The sequence below is a fragment of the Muntiacus reevesi genome, chromosome 2, assembly GCF_963930625.1.
Source record: "Muntiacus reevesi chromosome 2, mMunRee1.1, whole genome shotgun sequence".
Taxonomy (NCBI): domain Eukaryota; kingdom Metazoa; phylum Chordata; class Mammalia; order Artiodactyla; family Cervidae; genus Muntiacus; species Muntiacus reevesi.
The window spans coordinates 181,465,231-181,486,164 of NC_089250.1; the positions used below are offsets into that span (position 1 = coordinate 181,465,231).

At 55.3% G+C, this 20,934-nt stretch overlaps 1 protein-coding gene across 4 annotated transcripts in view; it reads left to right on the top strand.

The window, feature by feature from the left end:
* The window catches only part of PDPK1 (3-phosphoinositide dependent protein kinase 1), a 62,997-nt gene extending 42,397 nt beyond the window's left edge, over positions 1-20,600 (top strand). For all 4 annotated transcript variants that reach the window (XM_065924111.1, XM_065924112.1, XM_065924113.1 and 1 more), the window contains 8 exons: positions 1,796-1,871; positions 5,315-5,383; positions 5,602-5,698; positions 6,600-6,773; positions 8,268-8,485; positions 13,710-13,767; positions 14,605-14,757; positions 15,165-20,600. In XM_065924111.1, coding sequence (XP_065780183.1) covers positions 1,796-1,871; positions 5,315-5,383; positions 5,602-5,698; positions 6,600-6,773; positions 8,268-8,485; positions 13,710-13,767; positions 14,605-14,757; positions 15,165-15,281 — 962 coding nt within the window. In that variant the 3' untranslated portion in view covers positions 15,282-20,600. The remainder of the gene's footprint in view (positions 1-1,795; positions 1,872-5,314; positions 5,384-5,601; positions 5,699-6,599; positions 6,774-8,267; positions 8,486-13,709; positions 13,768-14,604; positions 14,758-15,164) is intronic.
* The last annotated feature ends 334 nt before the right edge of the window (positions 20,601-20,934 follow it).

The following is a 20,934-nucleotide window of genomic DNA, read 5'->3' on the forward strand; positions in this document are numbered from 1 at the left end:
TCTCTGTTCTTTAGCCTCTGCCTTTGGAGGTCCTTGGATGCAGGCAGGAGGTCTCCCCCATGGGAAGCCCTGCTGGGTGCCCACCCCAGGGATGGCAGGTGGGGAGCTGAGGGCCACTGTGGCCAGTGGGCAGCAGACCGTTGCATGCAGAAGTGGTGTGGCCATCGGCCCTGGGTGTTTTTGCCTTTCCATTCTGGTATTAGGTTATTTGTACCTGTGCGCGGTGAGGACTCCAGCCGTGGGCAGACATAGCACGGGTCTGGCAGATTTACCACAGGCAGCCGCACCCCATCAGGCTGTTTGAGGCGGGCTTGAGCTGAGGCACCCAGGACAGAGCCTTCAGCCTGTGCGGGGGTGCAGCGTGGCCCCCGGACTGGAGCTCTGGGTGGAGCAGGTGGTGGGTTTCAAGAAGGAGAGATGAGAAGGCGCTCCCTGCCGTCCTGCCTCCCCGGCTCTAGAGCATCCCCGTACCAGGCCAGCTGCCCCTGTGGCGTGCGGGGCCGGAGCTCGTGTCTGAGAGAGCACTGTTGCGGCCCCTGGGCCTGTGGGCTTGGAGAGGTCCTAGGGCTCAGTGAGGGGCTGTCTGATGCCCCGTCAGCGTGCTTAGGTGCACCCCTGGCTTCTGTCCCCTTGGTGACGGCAGCCGCTTCCCACCCCTCTGTCCAGGAGCCAGTTGTCCACAGCTGAGGCAGGGGGCCAGCAGGCAGGCCCCTCGCCCAGTGCCCGTTCCTGTCCTTGGCGTTGTCTTACTCCAGGTGAGCCTGCAGGGCCAGAGCCCTCTCAGTGGTTGGCATGTAATGTTGCGCCTGGCACACTTCCCAGGTCGGCTCAAGGAAAGGTGAACAGAGAGACTGGTAGTTTCTAGCCCAGGTTATTAAAGATGGTGAAGGAAAAGTCAGCTTGACCTCAGAGGGTCAGGCCAGATGAAAGGGCCTGGTGTGTCTGGAGCCTGTGGTGTTGAGCTGGGTGCTGTTGCCCTGCGGAAACCTGTTGGAGGGACCGGTGCTGTGGGTGTCCCTGGGGACCCACCAGTGGGGTGACAGTACTTGACGGCGGGGCGCTCACGGGAATCCCCGGCCCCGTGTCCTCTGGCTGTGGGCAAGGCCAAGAGCGGCTGTTCACACCCATCATGGGCATGCCTCCGGGGTAGGGGCAGGGGGCGCACAGACTGGCTGTGCCCACTGTGCAGCTCTGTCAGGGCTGCCAGCTGGGGAGGAGCCCCAGGATCTCCTAGGGTGACGCAGCGTCTTGCCTCCTCAGGGCCGTGATGGGTGGGTCCGGCACCAGACCCTGCAGGGCTGCAGTTGACCTTGGAGAGCCTTGCTCGCACAGTCTAGGACTAGAGGGGACAGAATGTTGGAAGGGGGATGGGCGGCCTGAGTCTTATTCCCCTTCTGGCCCCTCGGCTCCCTCAGCTGTTGTTACGAGGAGGGGTCTCCCTACGGGGGGGGGGGGTCCAGTCCTGGCCACACGCTGTGTGTGTGTAAGGCTGGTTTAGGCACCCCGGCTCCAGCAGTGAGCAGATGGGAGCGCGCTGGACAAGGGCCACTCTGGCGTGTGGGCGGGAGAAGGGCGGGTCGGAGGACTGCCTGGAGTCAGGGTCACCTGGGAGCCTTGGGGCGGGGGTGGGCCCCAGAAGGGGATGTGGGGGTGGGGCCCCAACAAGTCCCACTCTCAGGAGGGTACAGGTGGATGGCTGGTGACCGCGGCGTCCTGAGAGGTGAACGCCGATGGCAGCATCCGCGGTGGAAGCGCTGTCTCAGCATGACCGTCTCCTCTCCCCTCTTCTCATCAGCCAGGGCCAACTCGTTTGTGGGAACAGCCCAGTATGTCTCTCCAGAGCTGCTCACAGAGAAATCGGCCTGTAAGAGGTAACCTGCTTTCCTCTGACCCATGCTTCTCTCTCCTCTAAAGTAGCTGATACTTCTTTCAGGTGAAATCAGTAGTTAAGAGAATGCCTTTCATGGCCTTTACCTAGCCGAGCCTCCTTTGGAAGAAGTTAGCATTTTGCCGTTTAACCAGTATCTTTCCTTTGATAACCTGCTTGTTAACTTTATTGTCACTGCTTATCCTTCCTGGGTGGTGGTTACTTTTATGCTCTGAGATTTGGTCTTGCTCCTGTAGGAACTCCTGACTGTGCAGTGGGGAACAGCGTGGCCAGCAGGTCTGTCTGTTGACCTGAGGCTTCTCCGTGGCCGGGAGCCCGGGGGCCTTGGTGCCGCCTCTGCTCAGGCCAGCTGCTGAGTGCGCCATGCTCTGCAGGGTGCAGGTGGGCCCGGCTGGCCCTCCAGGAGCCGGGCCCGGCGATGGCCACAGCTTGGAGGACCCAGACGGAGGCCTCAGTTGTGGAAATGAGAGGTTCGGGGGCTGGGATGCTGTTCCCAGAGGGAGGTCCGGAGCGTGGAGAGGGTTGGCGACAGACAGTGGAGGTAAAGCAGGTGGGCGCTGATGGCCTGGGGCTGGGGGCGTCTGGGAAGCTGTCTGGAGCAGGTGTGAGGCGGGTGAGGACGCAGAGGCAGCGGTAGGAGTGGGTCGTCAGGGTTCGGGGACAAGTTCTGTGGTGAGACCTTTTTGGCTCTTCTTGCCCTGGGCCAGGCCCTCGGCCCGCTGGCGCCATCGGAGCTGACCAGGGCCCAACGGCCAGTGTCTGCGCCCGTGGGCTGCACGGCCGCCTTCTGGCGCGGCGAGCCACTGCCAGAGGCAGCAGAGGTGAGGATGGTTCTGGGCACAGCAGCTGTTTCTGAGCCTGAAGGTTTTTCAGAAACTCTCAGGGAGTGGATGGACCCACAGGGCACAGACATGATGGGCAGCAGGATGTTAGGAAAACTTGGCCGTCTTAGCAGTTGCCGGACTCTGTTGTTTGTTTTGTTTACTGAATCACCAGACTTGGAGCTCTTCCTGTGGCCAGACACTGTTGTGGGCCAGGGCTTCCCCGTGGGGCAGTTCCACCTGCCAGGGGACTTCTGGTCTGGACTTCTGGTCTGATGTCACACTTCACAGGGGGAGGCACTGGGTGGAGCAGGGGGTGCTGCCCAGCATCCCACAGTGTGAAGGCCCCATCGAGGACGGCAGGTCCCGGGCCCTGCTGTGGAGCTCTCCTCCAGGCGCGCTCAGCCAGACTCTCCAGTGTGTCCCTGATGGCCGGGAACTGGCTTTTCCTCTCATTGGGGTCACTTTTAGAAAGAGGAAGCTCTCAGCGCTGATAGAGGAAGGTCTCCAGGCTCTGCTGAGGGAGAGGAGGGCACAGGGTCGCTTGTCTGTGCGTTTAAACCTCTAGAAGGACACGCAGGGCGTGGACAACTGGCTGTCTGTGGGGCAAGGGCTACACCAGGACCATGAAGGACATGCCAGTGGGTATCCTTTATGCTTTTAATTCTTAAAGGCATGTGATACTTAAAAATAGTTAAGAATTTTTTTTTCCTGATTGTAAAAATGATACCTTTTCATTATAAAGAATTCATAGAAAATATGAAGACTTAAAAAAAGCAATTAATAGGGAGTTCCCTGGTGGTCTAGTGGTTAAGATTCAGCACTTGCGCTGCTGTGGCCCGGTTTCAGTCCTTGGTCGGGGAACAAGATTCCTTAAGGCGAGCAGTCAAAACAAGAGCAAAGAAAACTCCCTCACCGTCCCCAGCCCACCTGCACTCACAGATTGCTGCGTCCATCTCTCCAGCTCCTTTTTACTCTGTGTTGCATATGTGTTTACGCAGTTTTTGTGCAGCTGGAATCACACTGAATGACCAGTTTTGAATCACACACTCTGCGATTAGGTGATGGACGTCTCCCATGTCCCTCACAGTGTTGGCAGAAATCTCTGAAGAGCTGTGTGGTTTCCTCACTTATGACCTGGGTGTAGTTCATCCAGCTTCGCTGTGGTTCCTCCCTTGTCGCGTCAGGCTGCGCCTCCCAAGGCCGGGCGCCGTGCTGCCCCGTGGTCTGCTTTGAATTTCAAGAATAGAGTGACTTGGTTTAACTGAGCATTTAAAAAAATCACTGGTGCATACTGCTTTCCAGAAATGTTCACTGGCTTCCCCTTTTAGTTTTCATCATATTAAAAAACATTAAATGATAAGAGGCTTGTGGAAGGTTAGCCCGTAGCTGGTTCTGCTAGCAGTCTTGCTCCCTGCAGATGACCCCGGACAGCTAGGGAGGCAGCTCCCCGACACGCACACAGCCCACCCCACCCCACCCCCGTTTCTGGACACTGTCACAGCACAAAGCCGATGCTTTTCTGTCGGCGTTTGCTTGTGTAGCTCCCTCTCTTAACTACACCAGACAGCAGAGCATGCCAAGTGTTAAGAGCTAGTTATTGAGAATGCACGTTTGTTTTTAACATGCCTTCACCCCACCTGTGTGTTGTGACTCAGATTTCTGATTTGTGGCATTTTTTAACTCATATCGAGTCCTTCATCTGCCTGCCGTGCTGGTGATACGGGTCTGAGGACAGAGCCTCCACTGAGGCCCCCAGCTCTGTAACCAGCCCGTTGTCTTGCCCACGACCTATGAGCTTATCTTCGGAATGCCCGGTGTGGCCTCTTCCAGGAGCTGCCTGTGTCCAGCACCCCACGAGCCTCGTACGTTTAGGGCTTGCAGGGCGGCAGCTGGCCATGCAGGGCCAGTTGCCTCTTGGTGCTTTCCTAGAGCTGAGCTGGGAATAGAATGCAGAACTTGCAGAGGAAATAAAGTATGCAAAGTAGTTCTCAACGAGGACTGTGATGCCCTGAGGGGAGGGCGTGGGTGAGAGTGGGGCGGCCCCTCCTGGGTTCCTGCAGCTGGTTATGGAAGCTCAGAGCCCCAGGGTGGCTTTCCGAGTGTGTGGTTGAAATGCTCACGAGGGGTGGGTTGTGCACCTGAGTCCAGGCCGGGGAAGAGAAGTGCTCTGTATGGGCCTGACACGAACAGTGTCCGTGTCCTCGGGGCGATGGTGACTGAGGAGGGACTCTGAGTCTGTGCCCTCCCTGGCTCTGGAGGAGGGCTTTTCTGCCAGTGGCTACTGCCCTCAGGAGTGACCACTGCTCCCTGGTCAGGCCAGGCCAGGCCTGTGGGGGCGCTGGTTGCCCCCAAGGGAGGCACCTGGCCTGGCCCAGCGGCACCTGTGGTGTGTGCTGGATCCTCTGGTCCCAGACCAGCAGGGAGGCCCCCTCAAGGGGAGCCCAGAGCAAGCGAGGTTCCCACCGCACACTGAACTGGTTTTAAAGGAGAGGAAGGGGTGAGATGCTGACTCGGGTGGTGTGAACAGACGGAGGGACGTGAGCTCTGCTCACCGCTGAAGTGTTACAAATGTCACTCTTCTGTGTTTTCTCTTCCCGTAAAGTTCAGACCTTTGGGCACTGGGATGCATCATATACCAGCTTGTGGCAGGACTGCCTCCGTTCCGAGCCGGGTAAGAGACCCTGCCCAACTCTGGCCAGCCCTTACGTAGCAGCTTGATGGAGGGGAGAGGGCGGTCCGGGGCGGGCGCGTCGTGATGGCTCTTTAGTGACCGCGGTGGCTCTCTGCGGGAGAGGGAGCCGGCTGTGCCCAGAGGGGTGCAGCTCTGTCCTGGGATGGGCTGGGGTCTGTGTGCCCCGACCCAGAATGACGGCTTTTCTTGTTTTACAGAAATGAGTATCTTATATTTCAGAAGATCATTAAGTTGGAGTATGACTTCCCTGAAAAATTCTTTCCTAAGGCAAGAGATCTTGTGGAAAAACTTCTGGTAAATGTTTTGCATTTTCTTCTGGTGAGCTCATCCAGTAGTCACACCCTGAGTCCCTCTCATCTTGTGGTCCGAGGGGCTTTCCCTGGCGGCACCGTGTTTAATGAAGGGCGTTTGAGGGTAGATAATGGTTGTAGGTAGATGCGTGTCTTCAGTCTCTTCCTGTCAGGCCTTTTCAGTTCCCAGGTATCTGATTTTTGACCTTAGTGAGACAGGAAGTTACTCTAGCACTCTGCGGTTGCTCTCCAGCACACGCAGCACTTTAGGTTGCGGGGCGCTGGGGCTGGCTGTGCTGCGTGGCTGGTGGTGTCAGTTCCGCACAGCGACGTTGGTGGGTGTCTGCCTTGGAGTCAGGTCCGCGAGGTGTCAGATGTCAGCACAGGGACCGGGTGCCCGGGAAGGGAGTGTCTGTGTGTTCTGGAAACTGCAGTGTCCTTCCTCTGGTGTGTGTTGGCTGCATACCTTCCCTTTGCTTGATTTGGGCGAGAGGGATCCGTCTGCCCCTGCCTGCCTGGCCCTCCTGCTCTGTCCTCAGTGAGGGAGGCCTGCGTTCTCCATGGGGCTGGGGGCAGTCAGATGCTGAGGTCCCTTGGAGCCCTCTGCATGAACTCTTCATTCTCTTATTGAAGCCAGTGAGTTTCTCTTTTTCTTATTTTAGGATTTTAAGAGGATACTTGTCACTATCCGTGAACTTTTAATGTCGTGATTTATGTCCTGTGTGAGGAGGGGCAGAGACTCCCGAAAAGTGAAAGGATCCCTCAGGGTGACTCCGTTGTCCACAGCCCTCCATGTCCTTCCAAGTTCCAAGAGACCCCAAGAATTGAGAACTGCTCAGAAGAGTTTTTTTTGGTCAGAATTGTATTTTAACCCCAATGCTGACATGTCTCAACTGCTGTTTCAGGTTTTAGATGCCACAAAACGATTAGGCTGTGAAGAAATGGAGGGGTATGGCCCTCTGAAAGCCCACCCGTTCTTTGAGTCCATCACGTGGGAGGACTTGCATCAGCAGACACCCCCGAAGCTCACGGCTTACTTGCCGGCCATGTCGGAGGATGACGAGGACTGCTATGGCAACGTGAGCTGCCAGGGGCGTCCCGGGGGGTGGGACAGTGGCTGAAGCAAGAGCCCGTGGAGATCCGTGGTGGAGGACGGTGAACACTGTGGCCTCGAGGTCCCCACTGGGACTGAAGAGGCTTCCGTCCGCCCCGAGCACAGAGTGCCAGGCCCTGGGCCGCGTGCATCCCTTTCTCCTTTCCTCTAGTTAATTTTTGCTCAAAGGGATTGGACTAGAGCCTGGGCACAAGTTCTGGTGGGCTTCTGTCTTTGGGTTTTGGCTGGTGTCTGTATAATTGTGTATCTGAAGACATTCTAGAATGCTCCCTGTATTTCCCAGAGCCCTGGGCACTGCTGCTTTGAGCTTTCAGGGGACATAGCGTTGAGGATGGACGCTGGTTGCCGTCAGCTCTTAGTGCCCGATGCCAGGCCTGAGGGGTGGGCAGCAGAGGTCCTTGGTTTTCCTTGGTTCCTTAACTCTCCTGGGGAAGGTAGTGTTCATGTGCACATTCAGATGTTTTTATTGTCAGCCACAGTCCATTTTTCTGGTGTGATTTCTGTCATTGTGGCTTGTAACCAGTCATCATATATAGCGCTCCACCTCTGTTGACTGGGGAATTCTAGAGTTTATCTTAAAAGTCACTCACAACTGAGTTAAAATTACAACAGCCATCGCCTCCTGGAGATCAAGAGTGCCTTTTCATGTCTTCCACACCGTTTAAAGCAGCACATCCCCCTTCTTTTGCCCTAAAGTATCCTTTATGCTCAGACTCAAGGAGAGCCAGACGTGGGGTGTCATCTGTGCCCCCCTCTCAGGTCTGCTTCCCTGTCTCACTGGCTCCAGCTGTCCGTGTCCTTTGCACACGCAGAGGACTTCCTCCCTGGCCCTAGTGGCTGACCAGGCCCTTGAGCCCTGATGCTGGCATGGGCAGGGTCCCCAGGGCGTGTGGCAGGGGGGGGTCCCACAGAGGGCCACACTGCTGGCCAGGCTCCAAGGGAGGAGTTGTCTCTGATCTCAGTGCCCAGGGACCTTGGCTCCACGGGGCGTGTATACACTCCTGCGTGTCGTGTGCAGGCCCTCTGTCTGCTGTCTCATCGTGTTTACCAGGGTGAGAGCTCCGGTGTTGCCACCTTAATTTTGACTTGCAGGGCGGCATGGGACCCACGGAGGTCAGCAGGCCCAGGTCCTGGCTCTCCCCTTCCTGTAGGTCAGGACTGAAGATAAGCGCCTCTCTCAAGGGTGAACAGCTTCTGAGGTTGCTGTCAGAAGCGGGGCACAGGGCAGGCCGGGCCCAGCCTGAGGCTTGGTGGCCAGCTGTGTAGTGAGGAGAAGTCTGAGTGGCCCATACTGGTCAGGGTACTCCGAGCGGGGCCATTGGTCGGCAGCTTGTCTCCCCAGGGCCTCGACCTTCGGGGCATGGGCCACGGGGTTCCCTCTATGGCAGGAGGCCAGGACCCTGGGGGCGGAGAGGAGCCAGGAGCCAGGTGCTGCGCTCACTGCCTGTTCTCCCCGCAGTACGACAATCTTCTGAGCCAGTTCGGCTGCATGCAGGTGTCTGCGTCGTCCTCCTCGCACTCCCTGTCGGCCGTGGATGCGGGGCTGCCCCAGCGGGCGGGCAGCAATATCGAGCAGTATATCCACGACCTGGACACGAACTCCTTTGAACTGGATTTGCAGTTTTCTGAAGACGAGAAGAGGTTGTTGTTGGAGAAGCAGGCCAGCGGAAACCCTTGGTAAGGGCGCAAAGGCGTGAGCAGCACCGCGGGTCCCGCCCTTTGTCCCTGCTGCCGTCAGGGCCCCGTCACGTGCAGCTGCCTTTTGCACATGAGGACCCAACCCTCGAAGCGCCGAACTGGAAGTGGGCGTTTGGTGCGCTGGCTGGGGGCTGTGTGGGGTTGGCCCCCCTGGGGCTCGGCACGCCAGCAATGTGGTTGGACTGGGATTGGCTGTGATGTGAATAACCACCACCCCCTGGTGGAATGTTTAGGATGTCCCGAGTTTTTGCTGCTCCAGATGACCCTCTGCATGTGGCTTTCCTCATTTGTGTCTTTCACGGTGCGCCCTGAAGTGGTGGGTTGGGGTGTACCTATTTAAGAAGTCAGTGCTCTGTGTCCACGGCGAACCTCCGTTTCCCGAGGGCCCGCCTGCCCTTGAGCGTCTGGCTGCTTTAGAAATGGGCCGTGTGAGCGGGCGCCTGTATTCTGGTCGGGGCATACCTCTTCCATGTGTGTTGGCCACTTGTATTTATTTTTTGAGGTACTTTTGTGTTCTTTGATCCTTTTGGGGGATGCATTTTGCGTCTTTTGAAAATTGACTTTTCAGCGCCATGGATATGAAGACTGTTCCTTGTTTATTTTGAGAAAGCATTTTTCTTCAGTTTATTTTTTCATTCTATTTGTGCATCATATTTTTGGGAGGGGAAGTTGCAAATTCTTACAAAGTCAAACCAGTTGGTATGTTTCTTTTCTGCTTTCCGTCTTGGTCCTGTTGAGAAGAGGTTCTCTGCCTGTACATTGTCTTCAAGCATTTTCATGGTTTCACCTTTCGCACGGGCAGAGAGGAGCCTTTGCGGGGCCAAGAGGTAGACCCTGAGTTCTCTGAATCATGGGAGGGAGGAATCCACTCCAGAGAAACTGGGCACAGCTGTATGAAACAGACGCTGCTTTCCCTGCTGTGGGGTCTGAGCAACTTGCTGTGTTGTGTCTGTGAACAGTATCGTTGCTGTTTTGGTGCCCGAGAAGTTGCAGCAGCATCTGGAGACCAATCACTCAGAATTTCAGAGATAAAAGTGACACGTGACAAGCTCTTTCTAACCCAGACATCGTGAAGCCCCTGGAGCGCCTTAGCCTGGAGTTAGCTGTGGCAGAGTGCTGGGAGTCCGGAGAGTCTCGGGCCACTGGCCCTGCTGATAGCCACTGGGGACATGAGCATGGTCCGTGACTCACTGGATTGAAGATGTGGCTGCTGACATGGGGAGAGAGTTGGTGTCTCTGCCTCCACGTGGTCCTCTTCCCTTGCAGGTGGACAGAACTCCAGTGGGACTGCACTCACTACTTTGCTGGCGTCTGCCTGGTGCTTGCCCCAGCTTGCCATCAAAGAAAGTGTTCTTTTACGTTTTCCCTGTGTGCTTGGCAGGAAGCGCAGTGTGTGAGACAGTCTGTGTTGAGCACCCCTTTTGAATGTCACGATTTGTTCTGGAACAAACGTGTGGCTGTGTAGTGATAGTGCCAGAGCAGTTGTGGGCAGACCCGCCAGCCGCAGGGCCAGGCCGTGCGGGAGGAGCAGGCTCTTACAGCCACCGGTCACAGGCAGAGGAAGACAAGCAGGGAGGACACATCTGGGGAGTGTGCTGTGGAGCGGATGAGAGGCCTGCAGAACGCCTCCTGCTGCCCCTGCCTCCAGGACGAGACCACTGAAGACGGGCTCTGTGTGCTGAACTCACTGGGAGCTGGGTGACTGGTCTGCTCCTGGACGCCCATTTCCGCTGGAAGGTCTACCTGCCAGTAGGGGTTATTCACTCAGCTGTTCAACCAGTGTTCTTCTGGGAAATGAATGGAATGAGCCTGTAACTACAGGGGAAACAACTGCTAGTGTTTGTTACCAATGATAAAATCACAACCTTCAAGTGAAAATTAGAATTTGGGGAAGCTTTACCCGTCACTATGAGCTTGACATCTTCCCAGTGCTTAAAAAACTTTTGAGGAGAAAGGTAGCGATGTTTGTGGATTGATTTGTTGATTTCATAGAATGAAATTGGTTAGGATTCGAAAGATCTCCATAACTCAGCGAACCGGTATTTTTCAGATGACCAGTTTTGGGTGCTGTCAGACCATGTCAGGGCGGAGGATCTAATCACAGTGTAAGGTGATGGGTGGGTTCTGATGTCACAGAGTATGAAAACTTCATTCCTGGGGATTTGGATTCCATGTGGCAGCTAACCTGCAAGAAACGACAGTTGGAGACTTCAGGTGTAGTGTCAAAGAAGATGCCCACAGATACCTGGGAGGCGTTAAAGTGCTCCTTTGAGGTCTTTGTGCGCTTCAGCCTGGATGCCACAGCACAGCAGAGTGAAGGCAGGGACGGACAGGAAAACCCAGCTCCTTGTGGAGCCGGGTGTTAGAGGGGTTTGTAGAACATACAGCAGCGTAATGCATCTTGTCAATTACCTTTGTTTTGAAAGAAGTTATTTTTAAAATTAAATCATTTATATTAATATGGGGTGGATTTATTTCATCTTATAATGAGCTAAACGTTTGAAATCTGTTTTAATTTCTTACACATAAGTATCAACGCATCTGACCCAAATGAAGGAGAGCTCTTTGGGGTTTTCGTAAAGTTGAATGCATAAAGGGGCCTCACGCCCTGAAGGCTTCAGAGAGGGCACTTGGAGTGAGCTGGCCATGGCTGCCTGGCCCTCCCTCCCCTGCCTGGCAACCTGGTGTGGGGGCCCTGCCACGGGGCCTGTGGAGCTGCCTCGGGGCTGTGGCTGGCTGACAGTCCTGCAGTGGCCCGGGCTCACCGGTGACCTTGAGGTGGGCCTTCTTAGGGTCTGGGTGGGGTGGGAGAAGGTGAGGAGGAGGGAGCTGGCTCTGGAGTCAGGAAAGGGGGGTTACCCTGTCACCCCATGTGAAGTGACGCGGGCAGCTGGCACCTGAGCAGTGGAAGCCGGAGGCTGTGGGGCACGGGCTGTGTCAAAGCCGTGGCCACACGCCGCCTATGTGCTGAGAGTCAGGTGTGTCTCTGACTTGGGTCTGCATGCTGCCAGAGAGGTGGTGCTAGCACCGGGTGGGGCCTGGGGCGCTCCCTTCAGGAAAGTGGGGGTTGACTTTCGGAAGTGAAAGATGAAAATGCTTTATACACATTTCAGGGTAGCCGACAGGTGGGTCAGCGGAGTGAGTGGGCTGCTGAGCTGTGGCTACTGCCCAGCCCCTCTGCACGCTGCTCCTAGGCTGTCTCACTGCGGCCGCCGCATCCAGCCTGCGCCCAGCTCAGGCTGCTCCTGCCCTGCCCACCGTGGTTCTCCTGTCTCGGGAGAAACCAGGAGGGAGCGTGCGGCCAGAGGCCTTGCGTAGGGAGAAACCGGGAGGGAGCGTGCGGCCAGAGGCCTTGCGTAAGGAGACGCCAGCCCTGCGCCTGCAGGTTCACGGACGTGACTGTTCCTGCTGTGAGCGTGGGTGCTTCTCTTTGTTATCTTTTCGTCCTGAGGGTGAATTCCTGGGAGCGGCATTCCTGCGGTATTCCTGGGAGTCCCTCCCGCGGTCACAGTACCCCAGTGCACCCCAGAAGAATGCCAGAAGAGTAGGGCTCAGTTTCTTTGTTTAGAGCCATGGAGAATTTGGGGCCATTTCACTTTTTGGGGAGAATTTCCAGTCTGTGTCCTTTGCTCAGCTTTCTCTCGAGGTTTTAACCCTTTTATGCCGCTTTGTGTGCACTCTGGAGCACAGGTGTTGGCTCTCTGTAGGTTGTGTTTGCGGAAGGTCTTCAGCCTGTTTTCCTGTAACTGTGGTTATTTCTGTAGTTAGAGGTTCCTTTTGTTCCCTTGTATCGTGTCTGTTACTCTGTTTGGTGACTTGTTTTCAGCACAGAGAAGGGTCCCTCCCACTGAAGCTTGCCCGCTGTCACCTGCTCTCTGGTCCTCCTCCTGTGTGACCTCTTTATGCCGTCCCTGCTGAGGCCGCAGAGGCTGCTGCTGTCCATGCCTGTCTGGCTTCCCGGGCGACCCGGTCCCTGCTGCCCAGTTAACTGCGGGCCTTGGCGGTGAGGTCCTTGACCAGCCTGGGACGAGACTGTACTCGGGGGACACACACACAGAGACACAGATGCACACACACGCACACACATGCCTGGGACTAGACTGTACTCGGGGGACACACACAGACACAGATACACACACACACACACACCTGGGACAAGACTGTACTTGGGACACATACACACACATAACCCCGTTATCAGATCAGATAATCTGATCATCTCAAGTTGTTTTCAAAATCCACATGGTGCCGTGTCAGTTTAACTGGTCTGGGTCCTTTGTCAGGGGCCCTGGTTTAGTGGGCTCTGTGGAGTGGGTGTTATCTGGTGGGTTCGGTGGGCAGACCTGGAGGCCAGTTAAACACAGGAGAACGTGGCCCCCAGCCGGGCTGGTCTCTTCACTCCTGTGCCAGTCCCAGGATGAGTCAGGGAAGTGGGTGGTCTGTTCACTTCTGTGGTAAGATCCTCACTGTGTGATGTGACAAGTGTCTTATGCCTTTCACTGTTTCTATAGAGAACCTTTAGATCAAGAATTTTGGTCAAGTCAGACAAAACATAAAGTGGTAACGGCTAGCTTTAACCAAGAAGAGAATCTGCAGACACTAAGGTCCCAGGAGTCAAAGTGGCCGGTGCTTGTTACTAAGATGTTTTAAGTCAGAGTCTGTGATTGGGAGTTTTTCTTCTAAATTCCTGCCATGTTTGGATGCAAGTACTTTGTTACTATGATAGAAACACCAGATGAGATGCTCTTAAACCAAGTTTCCGACTTGACTCTTTCTGGATTTGTGATTCTAAAGAGCTCAGTAGCTTCTGAGTGCTGTGTCGGGGTCCCAGCTTGGTGCAGTGACGTGAGAACAGCAGTCTCTCTTTCACCCCAGCTTTGCTTCCAGGTGGTGAGCACATGTGTTCCTGCCATCTGCCCGTGCCTTCCCCCTGTTGAGCAGACGCTGCTGAGGAGAGCCGAGGCTGGGGTCCTGCCAGCGCCTGTGGCCACGGGCCCATGGGCAGGCGCAGTTCTGTGCGGTGTGAGCACTGAGGCCCATCTGCAGTTTCCTCCCCTCACTGGAGTGTGCTTGGGTCCCTGAAGGGAGAGGCTTGATTGAGGCAGAGTTCACAGTGCCATCGAGGAGTTTGTTCTGAGGGAGGAGTTTGGAGAGTTTCTGACTCTGACATGAGTGTCTGATCCTTGTTTTCTTCTTTTTATAGGCACCAGTTTGTAGAAAATAATTTAATACTAAAAATGGGTCCAGTAGACAAGCGGAAGGTAAGTTAGAGTCCAGAGGTGCCTTCCTGAGCGTCCGTGTCTTCCTCCCATTCCTCCTCCTCAGAGATCGTCTCTGCATGTCAGTGCTGAGGACGACCTCAGCCACTTGGGGAGGCCTCTTGAGAGTACACGGAGGCTGGGCAGACAGAAATTCGGCCTCTTGTTGCTGACTGGGGAACCAAGGTTCTGATTTCTGCCCAGTGCTGGGGTTGGTCAGTGAGGTCAAGGTTTCTGTCTGGTTGAGGAGCCTCTGTTTAAATCCCAGCAATTTGTTTATTACTTTATCAGGATTGTTTTTGAAAATCTTACTTTGTTTTATGAATTAATTAAATGGGTTAACGCGTCCAAAAATATCAGACTCTGCGCACGTTCTCTCTCTGCTGCTGCGGGCCCTTGTCAGCTCAGGCTTCCCCACCCTGGGCTGCTCTGCCCCGAGAGCCTCTGTGAAGGCGGCAGGCGGGGGGTCAGCATTCAGGACTCGGCCTTGGCGTGGAGCAGAGAGCCTGGGAAGCGGCAGGGCCTGGGTGCTGAGGGCAGGCGCTGGGGGCCAGGGTGCGGCCCCGCCTGCGCGGCAGCCAGAGTAGGACACCCCATCCTGCATGTCGGGTTCTGGCTCGCACCAGCAGGCGTGCCGCCACTTCCATCTGACTCAGGGGCCTGGTCCTGGTCGGGGGAGGTGCACCTGCTCCTGTCCCAGGCCAGTGGGCAGGGGCTGGTGGTGGTCCCCATGCTGGAGCGCCCCGACAGTCCAACATCCGAGCAGCAGCGGGAGCGCCCAGCCTCCACTCTGAGCCTTAACGGGCAGTGTCCTTTCTTTCCTGTTGTCATTTGCACCAGGGTTTATTTGCACGGCGACGACAGTTGCTGCTCACGGAAGGGCCACACTTGTATTATGTGGATCCTGTCAACAAAGTCTTGAAAGGTGAAATTCCATGGTCACAAGAACTCCGACCAGAGGCCAAGAATTTTAAAACCTTCTTTGTGCACACGGTGAGTTTGTCCCCATGGGCTCTCCCTTGCAGGGCACTCAGGCCTCTGTGCTTCATCCAGAGCGGCCGAATGCTGTGGCCCAGCGGGACAGGTGGAGTGGGGGGTTGTGGTCCCCCCTTCCCCATGTGCCAGGGATCCCAGCGTTCACAGCTCAGCTCAGAGTTGGGTCAGGAGACACCCATGCTTGTTCTCAGTCTCGGGGTGACCTCACCCCCAGGGAACTGCAGGTCCTCACCTGCACGTTGACCCTCCGCACAAACATGGAAGGAAAACGCCCACCTGCTCTTGGGCTTCCTGGAGGTGCTTGTGGTCGCGGGAGCCGGCACTGTCTTCGGTTTCTCACTACCGGGTGGGTGCCGGTTGTGCTGGGACCTCTAGGGGAAGAGTCAGCGTGTCTCTCTCCGCAGCCGAACAGGACGTATTACCTGATGGACCCCAGCGGGAACGCGCACAAGTGGTGCCGAAAGATCCAGGAGGTGTGGCGGCACAGGTACCAGAGCCACCCGGACGCCGCCGTGCAGTGACGCCGCGGCCCCCCCTCGCTGCGGGGCCATGCCCCGCATGGCCTGCCGCCTCCGGACGCTTCCAGACCACCTGCCGGCCATCTCAAGGGGGACGCAGACGGCGGAACCTTGCAGCTTTTTTATTTAAAAGAAAAGAAGAAAAAAAACACCCAACCACACAAAGAACAAAACCAATAACGAAAAGGAATTCAGGGTCGCTTTGCTTGCTCTCTGTGCTGTGTGGAGCTCTCTACGCTCTGCTCGCCGTGGGGACCAGCGCCGTGCACGTCCGCCTGGCTCCCGCCCCAACTCGGGGACAGACTCGCAGCACCAACTCTTCACCACGGGCCCATCATGCCCGTCCTGCTGTGGCCCCTGGGCCCAGGCGTGTCTCTGGGCTCTCCCTGCCCCTGGATCATCGGGGAACCAACTCTTCCCCAGGGAGCCAGACAGGCCCCTGCTGGGGGGCCTCCAGCTGTGCGGGTGGGGGGTTCTTGGCTTTTGTCCGTTTCCCCTTTCTTCTCGTTCCCCGTGTCTGGCCTGATCCCCACGACCGCGCTTGGCTCCTCCGGTAGTCGTGGCTGTGAGATTCCTGCGGTCCTTGCTGTCTGTCTGCAAGCACTCCTGCGTCACGTCGGCCGGGCAGGCTCCGGGCGCTGAGAAATGGAACAGGTTGTCCAGGCGAAGTGCAGAGCCGCTGCTGTGTCGGAGGGCGCCGGCCAGGCCTTCCAGTGTGACACCCCAAGGAGTAGCATTGCCCCGGGGAGCCCCAGGAGACGGGGTCTGTGGCCCCCTCCCCACATGAGGCTGAGCCAGCGGGGCAGACAGGCCTGGTGGCCTCCTCTCGGAGGAGCGAGCACCAGTGGCCCTTCTGAGAGTCTGGTTGGAAGGTGGAGTGAGTGTGTCCGGGTGAAGTTGGGGCTGCGAGGTGCCCGGCATTGGCACACGGGCTGGTCCTCCATCACACCAAGGCTGCCCTGTGCACCCTTTTCCTGCTAAAGTTGCCCCTTCTCCTAGTCTAGCTCAGCATTTTCACGTGTCCACCAGGAACGTTGAAAAGCCCTCTCTCGTCGTCAGGCGACCTGGTCGCTGTCACGTGGGCTTCACCTGGAGAAGCGTGGCGTCACTCCCCTTGCGCGGGGGCAGGAACAGCACACTTGAACCCGGGCCGCCAGCTCCTCTCCAGTTTCAGGCTATTTCCTCTTGCTCTGTAGGGGCGCACCCTGCCCAGGGGGTCCCTGGGGCAGTGGAGGAGGAGCTGGCGCTGTGGCCCTGTCCCCAGGGGAGGGCTGACTGCCATTTCCTTTGGACTTTGACAAAGGCACCAATTTAAACTCCCATGGAAAAGGTCCCCTGACAACTTCTGTGCCCCTACCTCCTGTCTCACCCATCACCGTGTGTGATCCATGGTCCACGCGGAGGGAAGGATGTCTTAACCTCTATTGGTGATGTCACAACAGCGGCTGTTAAACTCGGAAGGAGGTTGGGCTGTGGAGAAACGCACTGTGCGGGGGCCAGCAGGGGGGGCTGGAGGAGCGCAGAGATTCCGCCGGATTCGCCAGAGGGTGTGTGTGTGCGCGTGTGTGTGTGTAGGATACCAAGGCGCAGGGGGTGCCTGCCCGGGGCAGGGGGTGGCCCAGAAATAAGGCACTGACCTGGGCGTGTAGCTGTAGACAGCCCCCTCTCCTCCTTGCTTTGGAAAAGGCTTGCCTGTGTTCACCTGCTTTCCAAAAAGTGAGTCTATCTTGAGCCTTTCTTTCAGGATCAGGACTTGGGTTTCAGGTGCACACCCTGTTCAAATGTCCCTTTGCCACAGCGCCTGCATCTGTGTGCGCACTTGGAGGACAGGGAGCCGCTCCCTGCGGTGTCTGTTCTGGGTGTCTGGGTGCGGGAGTGATAGGCAGAGCTGAGTCCTGGCTGTAAAAGCACGCTTGGCTGGGCTGCTCAGGGAGAGACAGTGCTCCCACTGCATTCTTCCCTCTTGAGAGCGCCACTACCTCCTGGGCTCAACCGACAAGCTCCATCTTAACCTCCAGAGCCAGAGGCCCAGGGCTTTGGGGTTGAGCTTGCAGCTGGCAGAGTGAAGTGACTGCCCTGGCCTGAGCCAGTGACAGCTGAGCCCTTCTTTGTCGGCCACCTTTCTCTACTTACTCACAAGCCTCTTCCCTTGTTTTTTCTTTTAAAGGCCCTTACATATTCTCTTCTTACCCTGTGCTTCCTCATGTAATCTTTAGTTTTATCCACCTCGTCCTTTGAGCCATCATCCTGGCAGGCAGGTGCCTTACGTTCTAAGATGTGGATGTGGGTGGATGTCAGTCTCCGTACACACGCAGACATGCCTGGAAACATATACATAAATGTGGGCTGATCCAGGGTGAGAAAGAGAACGCCCTAGTGTTCAACAGCTCAGGAGCCCGAAGTCGTACGAGAAGGGCAGGGCTGGGGGGGTGGCCGGAGCCGGAGCCAGTGCCTGTTGGACAGCGCCACTCCCTCACTGCTCGGCCCCTTGCCACACAGCAGGGGCAGGAGGGCTCTGCCGGCTGGCAGCGTCTGGCCTCCCTCCAGGGGCGTGAGGAAGCCAGGTGTGACCTGACCAGGGCAGTGGGCAGCCCTACCCCGAGAGGGCACCACGAGCCTGCCATCCTGAACCTTGCGTCTCAGGAGGCTGGTTAGACTTGCTTTGGGAAAGATGACTCTTGGGGTCAGGCCGGAGCTGACGGGAGCTGCACCTGCTGCAGCCCCCTTGGGGGGCAGGCTGTGGCGCTTGTGGTGCAGGCCCGAAGGAACTGCAGGAGGCCTGTGTCACGGACCCCCGAGGACGGGGTGCCAGCACGGGGCTCCGGGGCATGTTGTGTTTGCTTAAAACATCTGTGCTCTGAAAACAGCGCGAGGCTCAGCACCCAGGAACGACTGCTGCGTGCGTCTGTATACAGGCCCAGCCTGCCGCCTCGCTGCCCCACCTGCACACGTGTGTTTCGCTCTTGTAACTGACCTGGGAACATGACAACGCACACCATTTTGCATCCAGCTTTTCCCGCTTGGTAGTTTTTGTTAATGTGTCATGTTTGAACAGTGATTGAAAAATCTTATTTTTAATGATTGTAGAGTTTAATATTGGTTAATAATTTTTATCATAATTTATCTGACCATTTCACTGCTATAAAACATTTAGGTGGCTTCTGGTTTTTCACCATTTAAATAATGCTGTGATTAATATCCTCATAAATCTTTGATTTTGGACTTTGAATCTCCCTCGCCCCAACCCTGCCCAGATTCCTAGAAGTGGTGTTTTGGGGGCAAAGAGTTTGTTCATTTTAAAGGTAGTGCAGTGTCTCTTCTCCTCTGTCTTGATCTGATGAGTAGATGCTCAGAGTTCCAGTACAGAACTTCCTTAGTTGTGTAGTGCAGATTCTGAACAAATCAATTTCTGGTAAGCTGTGTGTTCCCAAGAATGTTTGAGTAAGATTGCCGCCCCCCCCCCCCCCCCGCCCCTTAATCCTAAAGTGATGTCATTACTGCAGGCCATTTGTGACATTTTTCCAAAAGCCAGTTTCCTTATTTTCATTGAGAAAACCTGGTTATGCTTGCATGTTACCGTCCCTCCCCTGCTGCTATGGCTTTCAAGTGCTTGGTGACACTTCCAGAATCTTGTACTTTGTGTCCACAATGGTACTGAATTTGCATCTGCACAGTCAGCAGAGATAAAGTGTTGAACTGACCTTGCCACATACTTAGTGGATAATTTGTAATGAAGTTTGTAGACTCAGAAAGTACACTGGGCCATTTGGAATCAGCAAGAGAGCAAAGGCTCTACTTGAAACCATGTAGACAATTGGATTTTAGGGAAGTGTGCTTGCCCTCATGTTCTTCAGATCACAGGACTTAGGTCTTAGCAGTTCATTAGAGCATGCTGGCCAGGTTTTTTCATTGTAGAATGTGATTGTCCTGGCTGACAAGGATTTAAGGATTTCTCCTCCCCTCTCCTTGCCCACCAGTGTTTCAGGTTGCCTAGTTGTCTTTAAGTCCAGACCACCCAAATTTGGCTTCTTCCTTAATTTCTGCACTTTAGATTGGGGTCTGTCAATTCTGAGGTGAAACACGCATGAGAGACTTTTCTGGGTGCCATACTCAGTGCCACTGGACATTGTCAGAGGTTGTATCCAGATTGTGCAGAATTAGATCTCCCTTCCCTCTGATCACCTCCTTCTGGTTGGTCCATAGACCAGAGCAGAGGCTGAGCAGCTGTGAGATCATGGTGAAGGTACTGTTCTTGGAGATGGCACCATATGCGTTTCCCCATGTTGTTTCCTTTCATACCCAAACCCAGCATGAACTGATGGTGACTCGAGTGGGTGTGGCCCTTGCCTCTTAGGCAGACTACATGGCAAGTGCCTTAACTCAGGGCAGGAGTCACTCCCAGAGCCTCTGAGGGGTGCAGGCTGCTGGCCCAAGACTGCAGGGTTGTGAACTAGGCTGCCTGTGGAGATCTGGCCTGGGGAGGAAGCTGTTCAGCACAGGGCAGTTTTATCTGAGCTCAGACAGCATGGTGGGCAAGCCTCCAAGGATACCTGAATTTCCCCCAGACCCATTTCTTCACTATGAAGAAATACCAAACTATGTACAGAGAACTTTTTACAAAAGGCAAACTTTTTAAGCTGTGTAATACACCCTAGTCTAACCCATCTGGCTGAATAACTAATAGGGGTTCATTTTGCTGATGAAAAGCCTCTATTGTGATGTTTGATTGGACATCGACAAAATCAAATTTTTGCAATATTTAGAGCTGCTGTAGCTGTTCCTTAACAACACAAAATAGGCTGAATCAGTAGTATGTTAGCTGTCTTTCAGGTTGGTGGCAGTCAGTTATAACGTGTAATATTCTCTACCTGGTCTGTAGCTGTAACTGTGATGTACAGGCAAAGCAAAAATTAAAAAAAGAACTTATGAAAACAAATAATGCAATGATATTAGGATATACACTTTTGTATTTTTATTCTTATATAAGGTTATTTGCTGGCTATTGTTGGCCTCTAGTTCAGTCTGTGTTATTTAAAATCTAATATATGAATTATTTGGATTGAATTCATGTTCGGGGCCACGTTGTTGTATGTATGGATGTACAGCCTTGAATGTGAATAATTATTGTAAACTATATTTTACAACTTTTTTTTCTGGCTTTATTATATAAATTTTCTATTTGGTCGATGATTTAATCATATCATAATTTAATGAATCTGTTTATTCTTTTTTTTTTTCCCAAATATTTGTGCTTTAGATGTAGTTACCGGATGATGAATTTTCCACGTATGCTCGGTAGTCTTGTAATAAAAAAGCATGTAGAGTGTAGCCGCTCGCTGACGTAGCTCTTCCTTTGGCCGGGGCGCGGGTCGGGCGTGGTCGGGCGACCAGGACTCGAGCCCGGGAACCGGGCGTCCAGGCACGGCACGCGCCCGGCGGAGGCTGGCGAACCCCTCTCGAGCCCGACACCCGGCGCCACCGCGGCTCGCCCACGTCGGCGTCACCGGACCACGCCGCGCCGGGCTCCGGCCGGAAGAGGGTACTGCCGGCCGCTTTTCCGGACCGGAACTTCCGCCTCTCGCGTGACGCCGGGGTGGGCGCTTTACGAAGGCGGACCCGTGGGCGGGACAGAGCTCGGAGGACCGTATTAAAGACC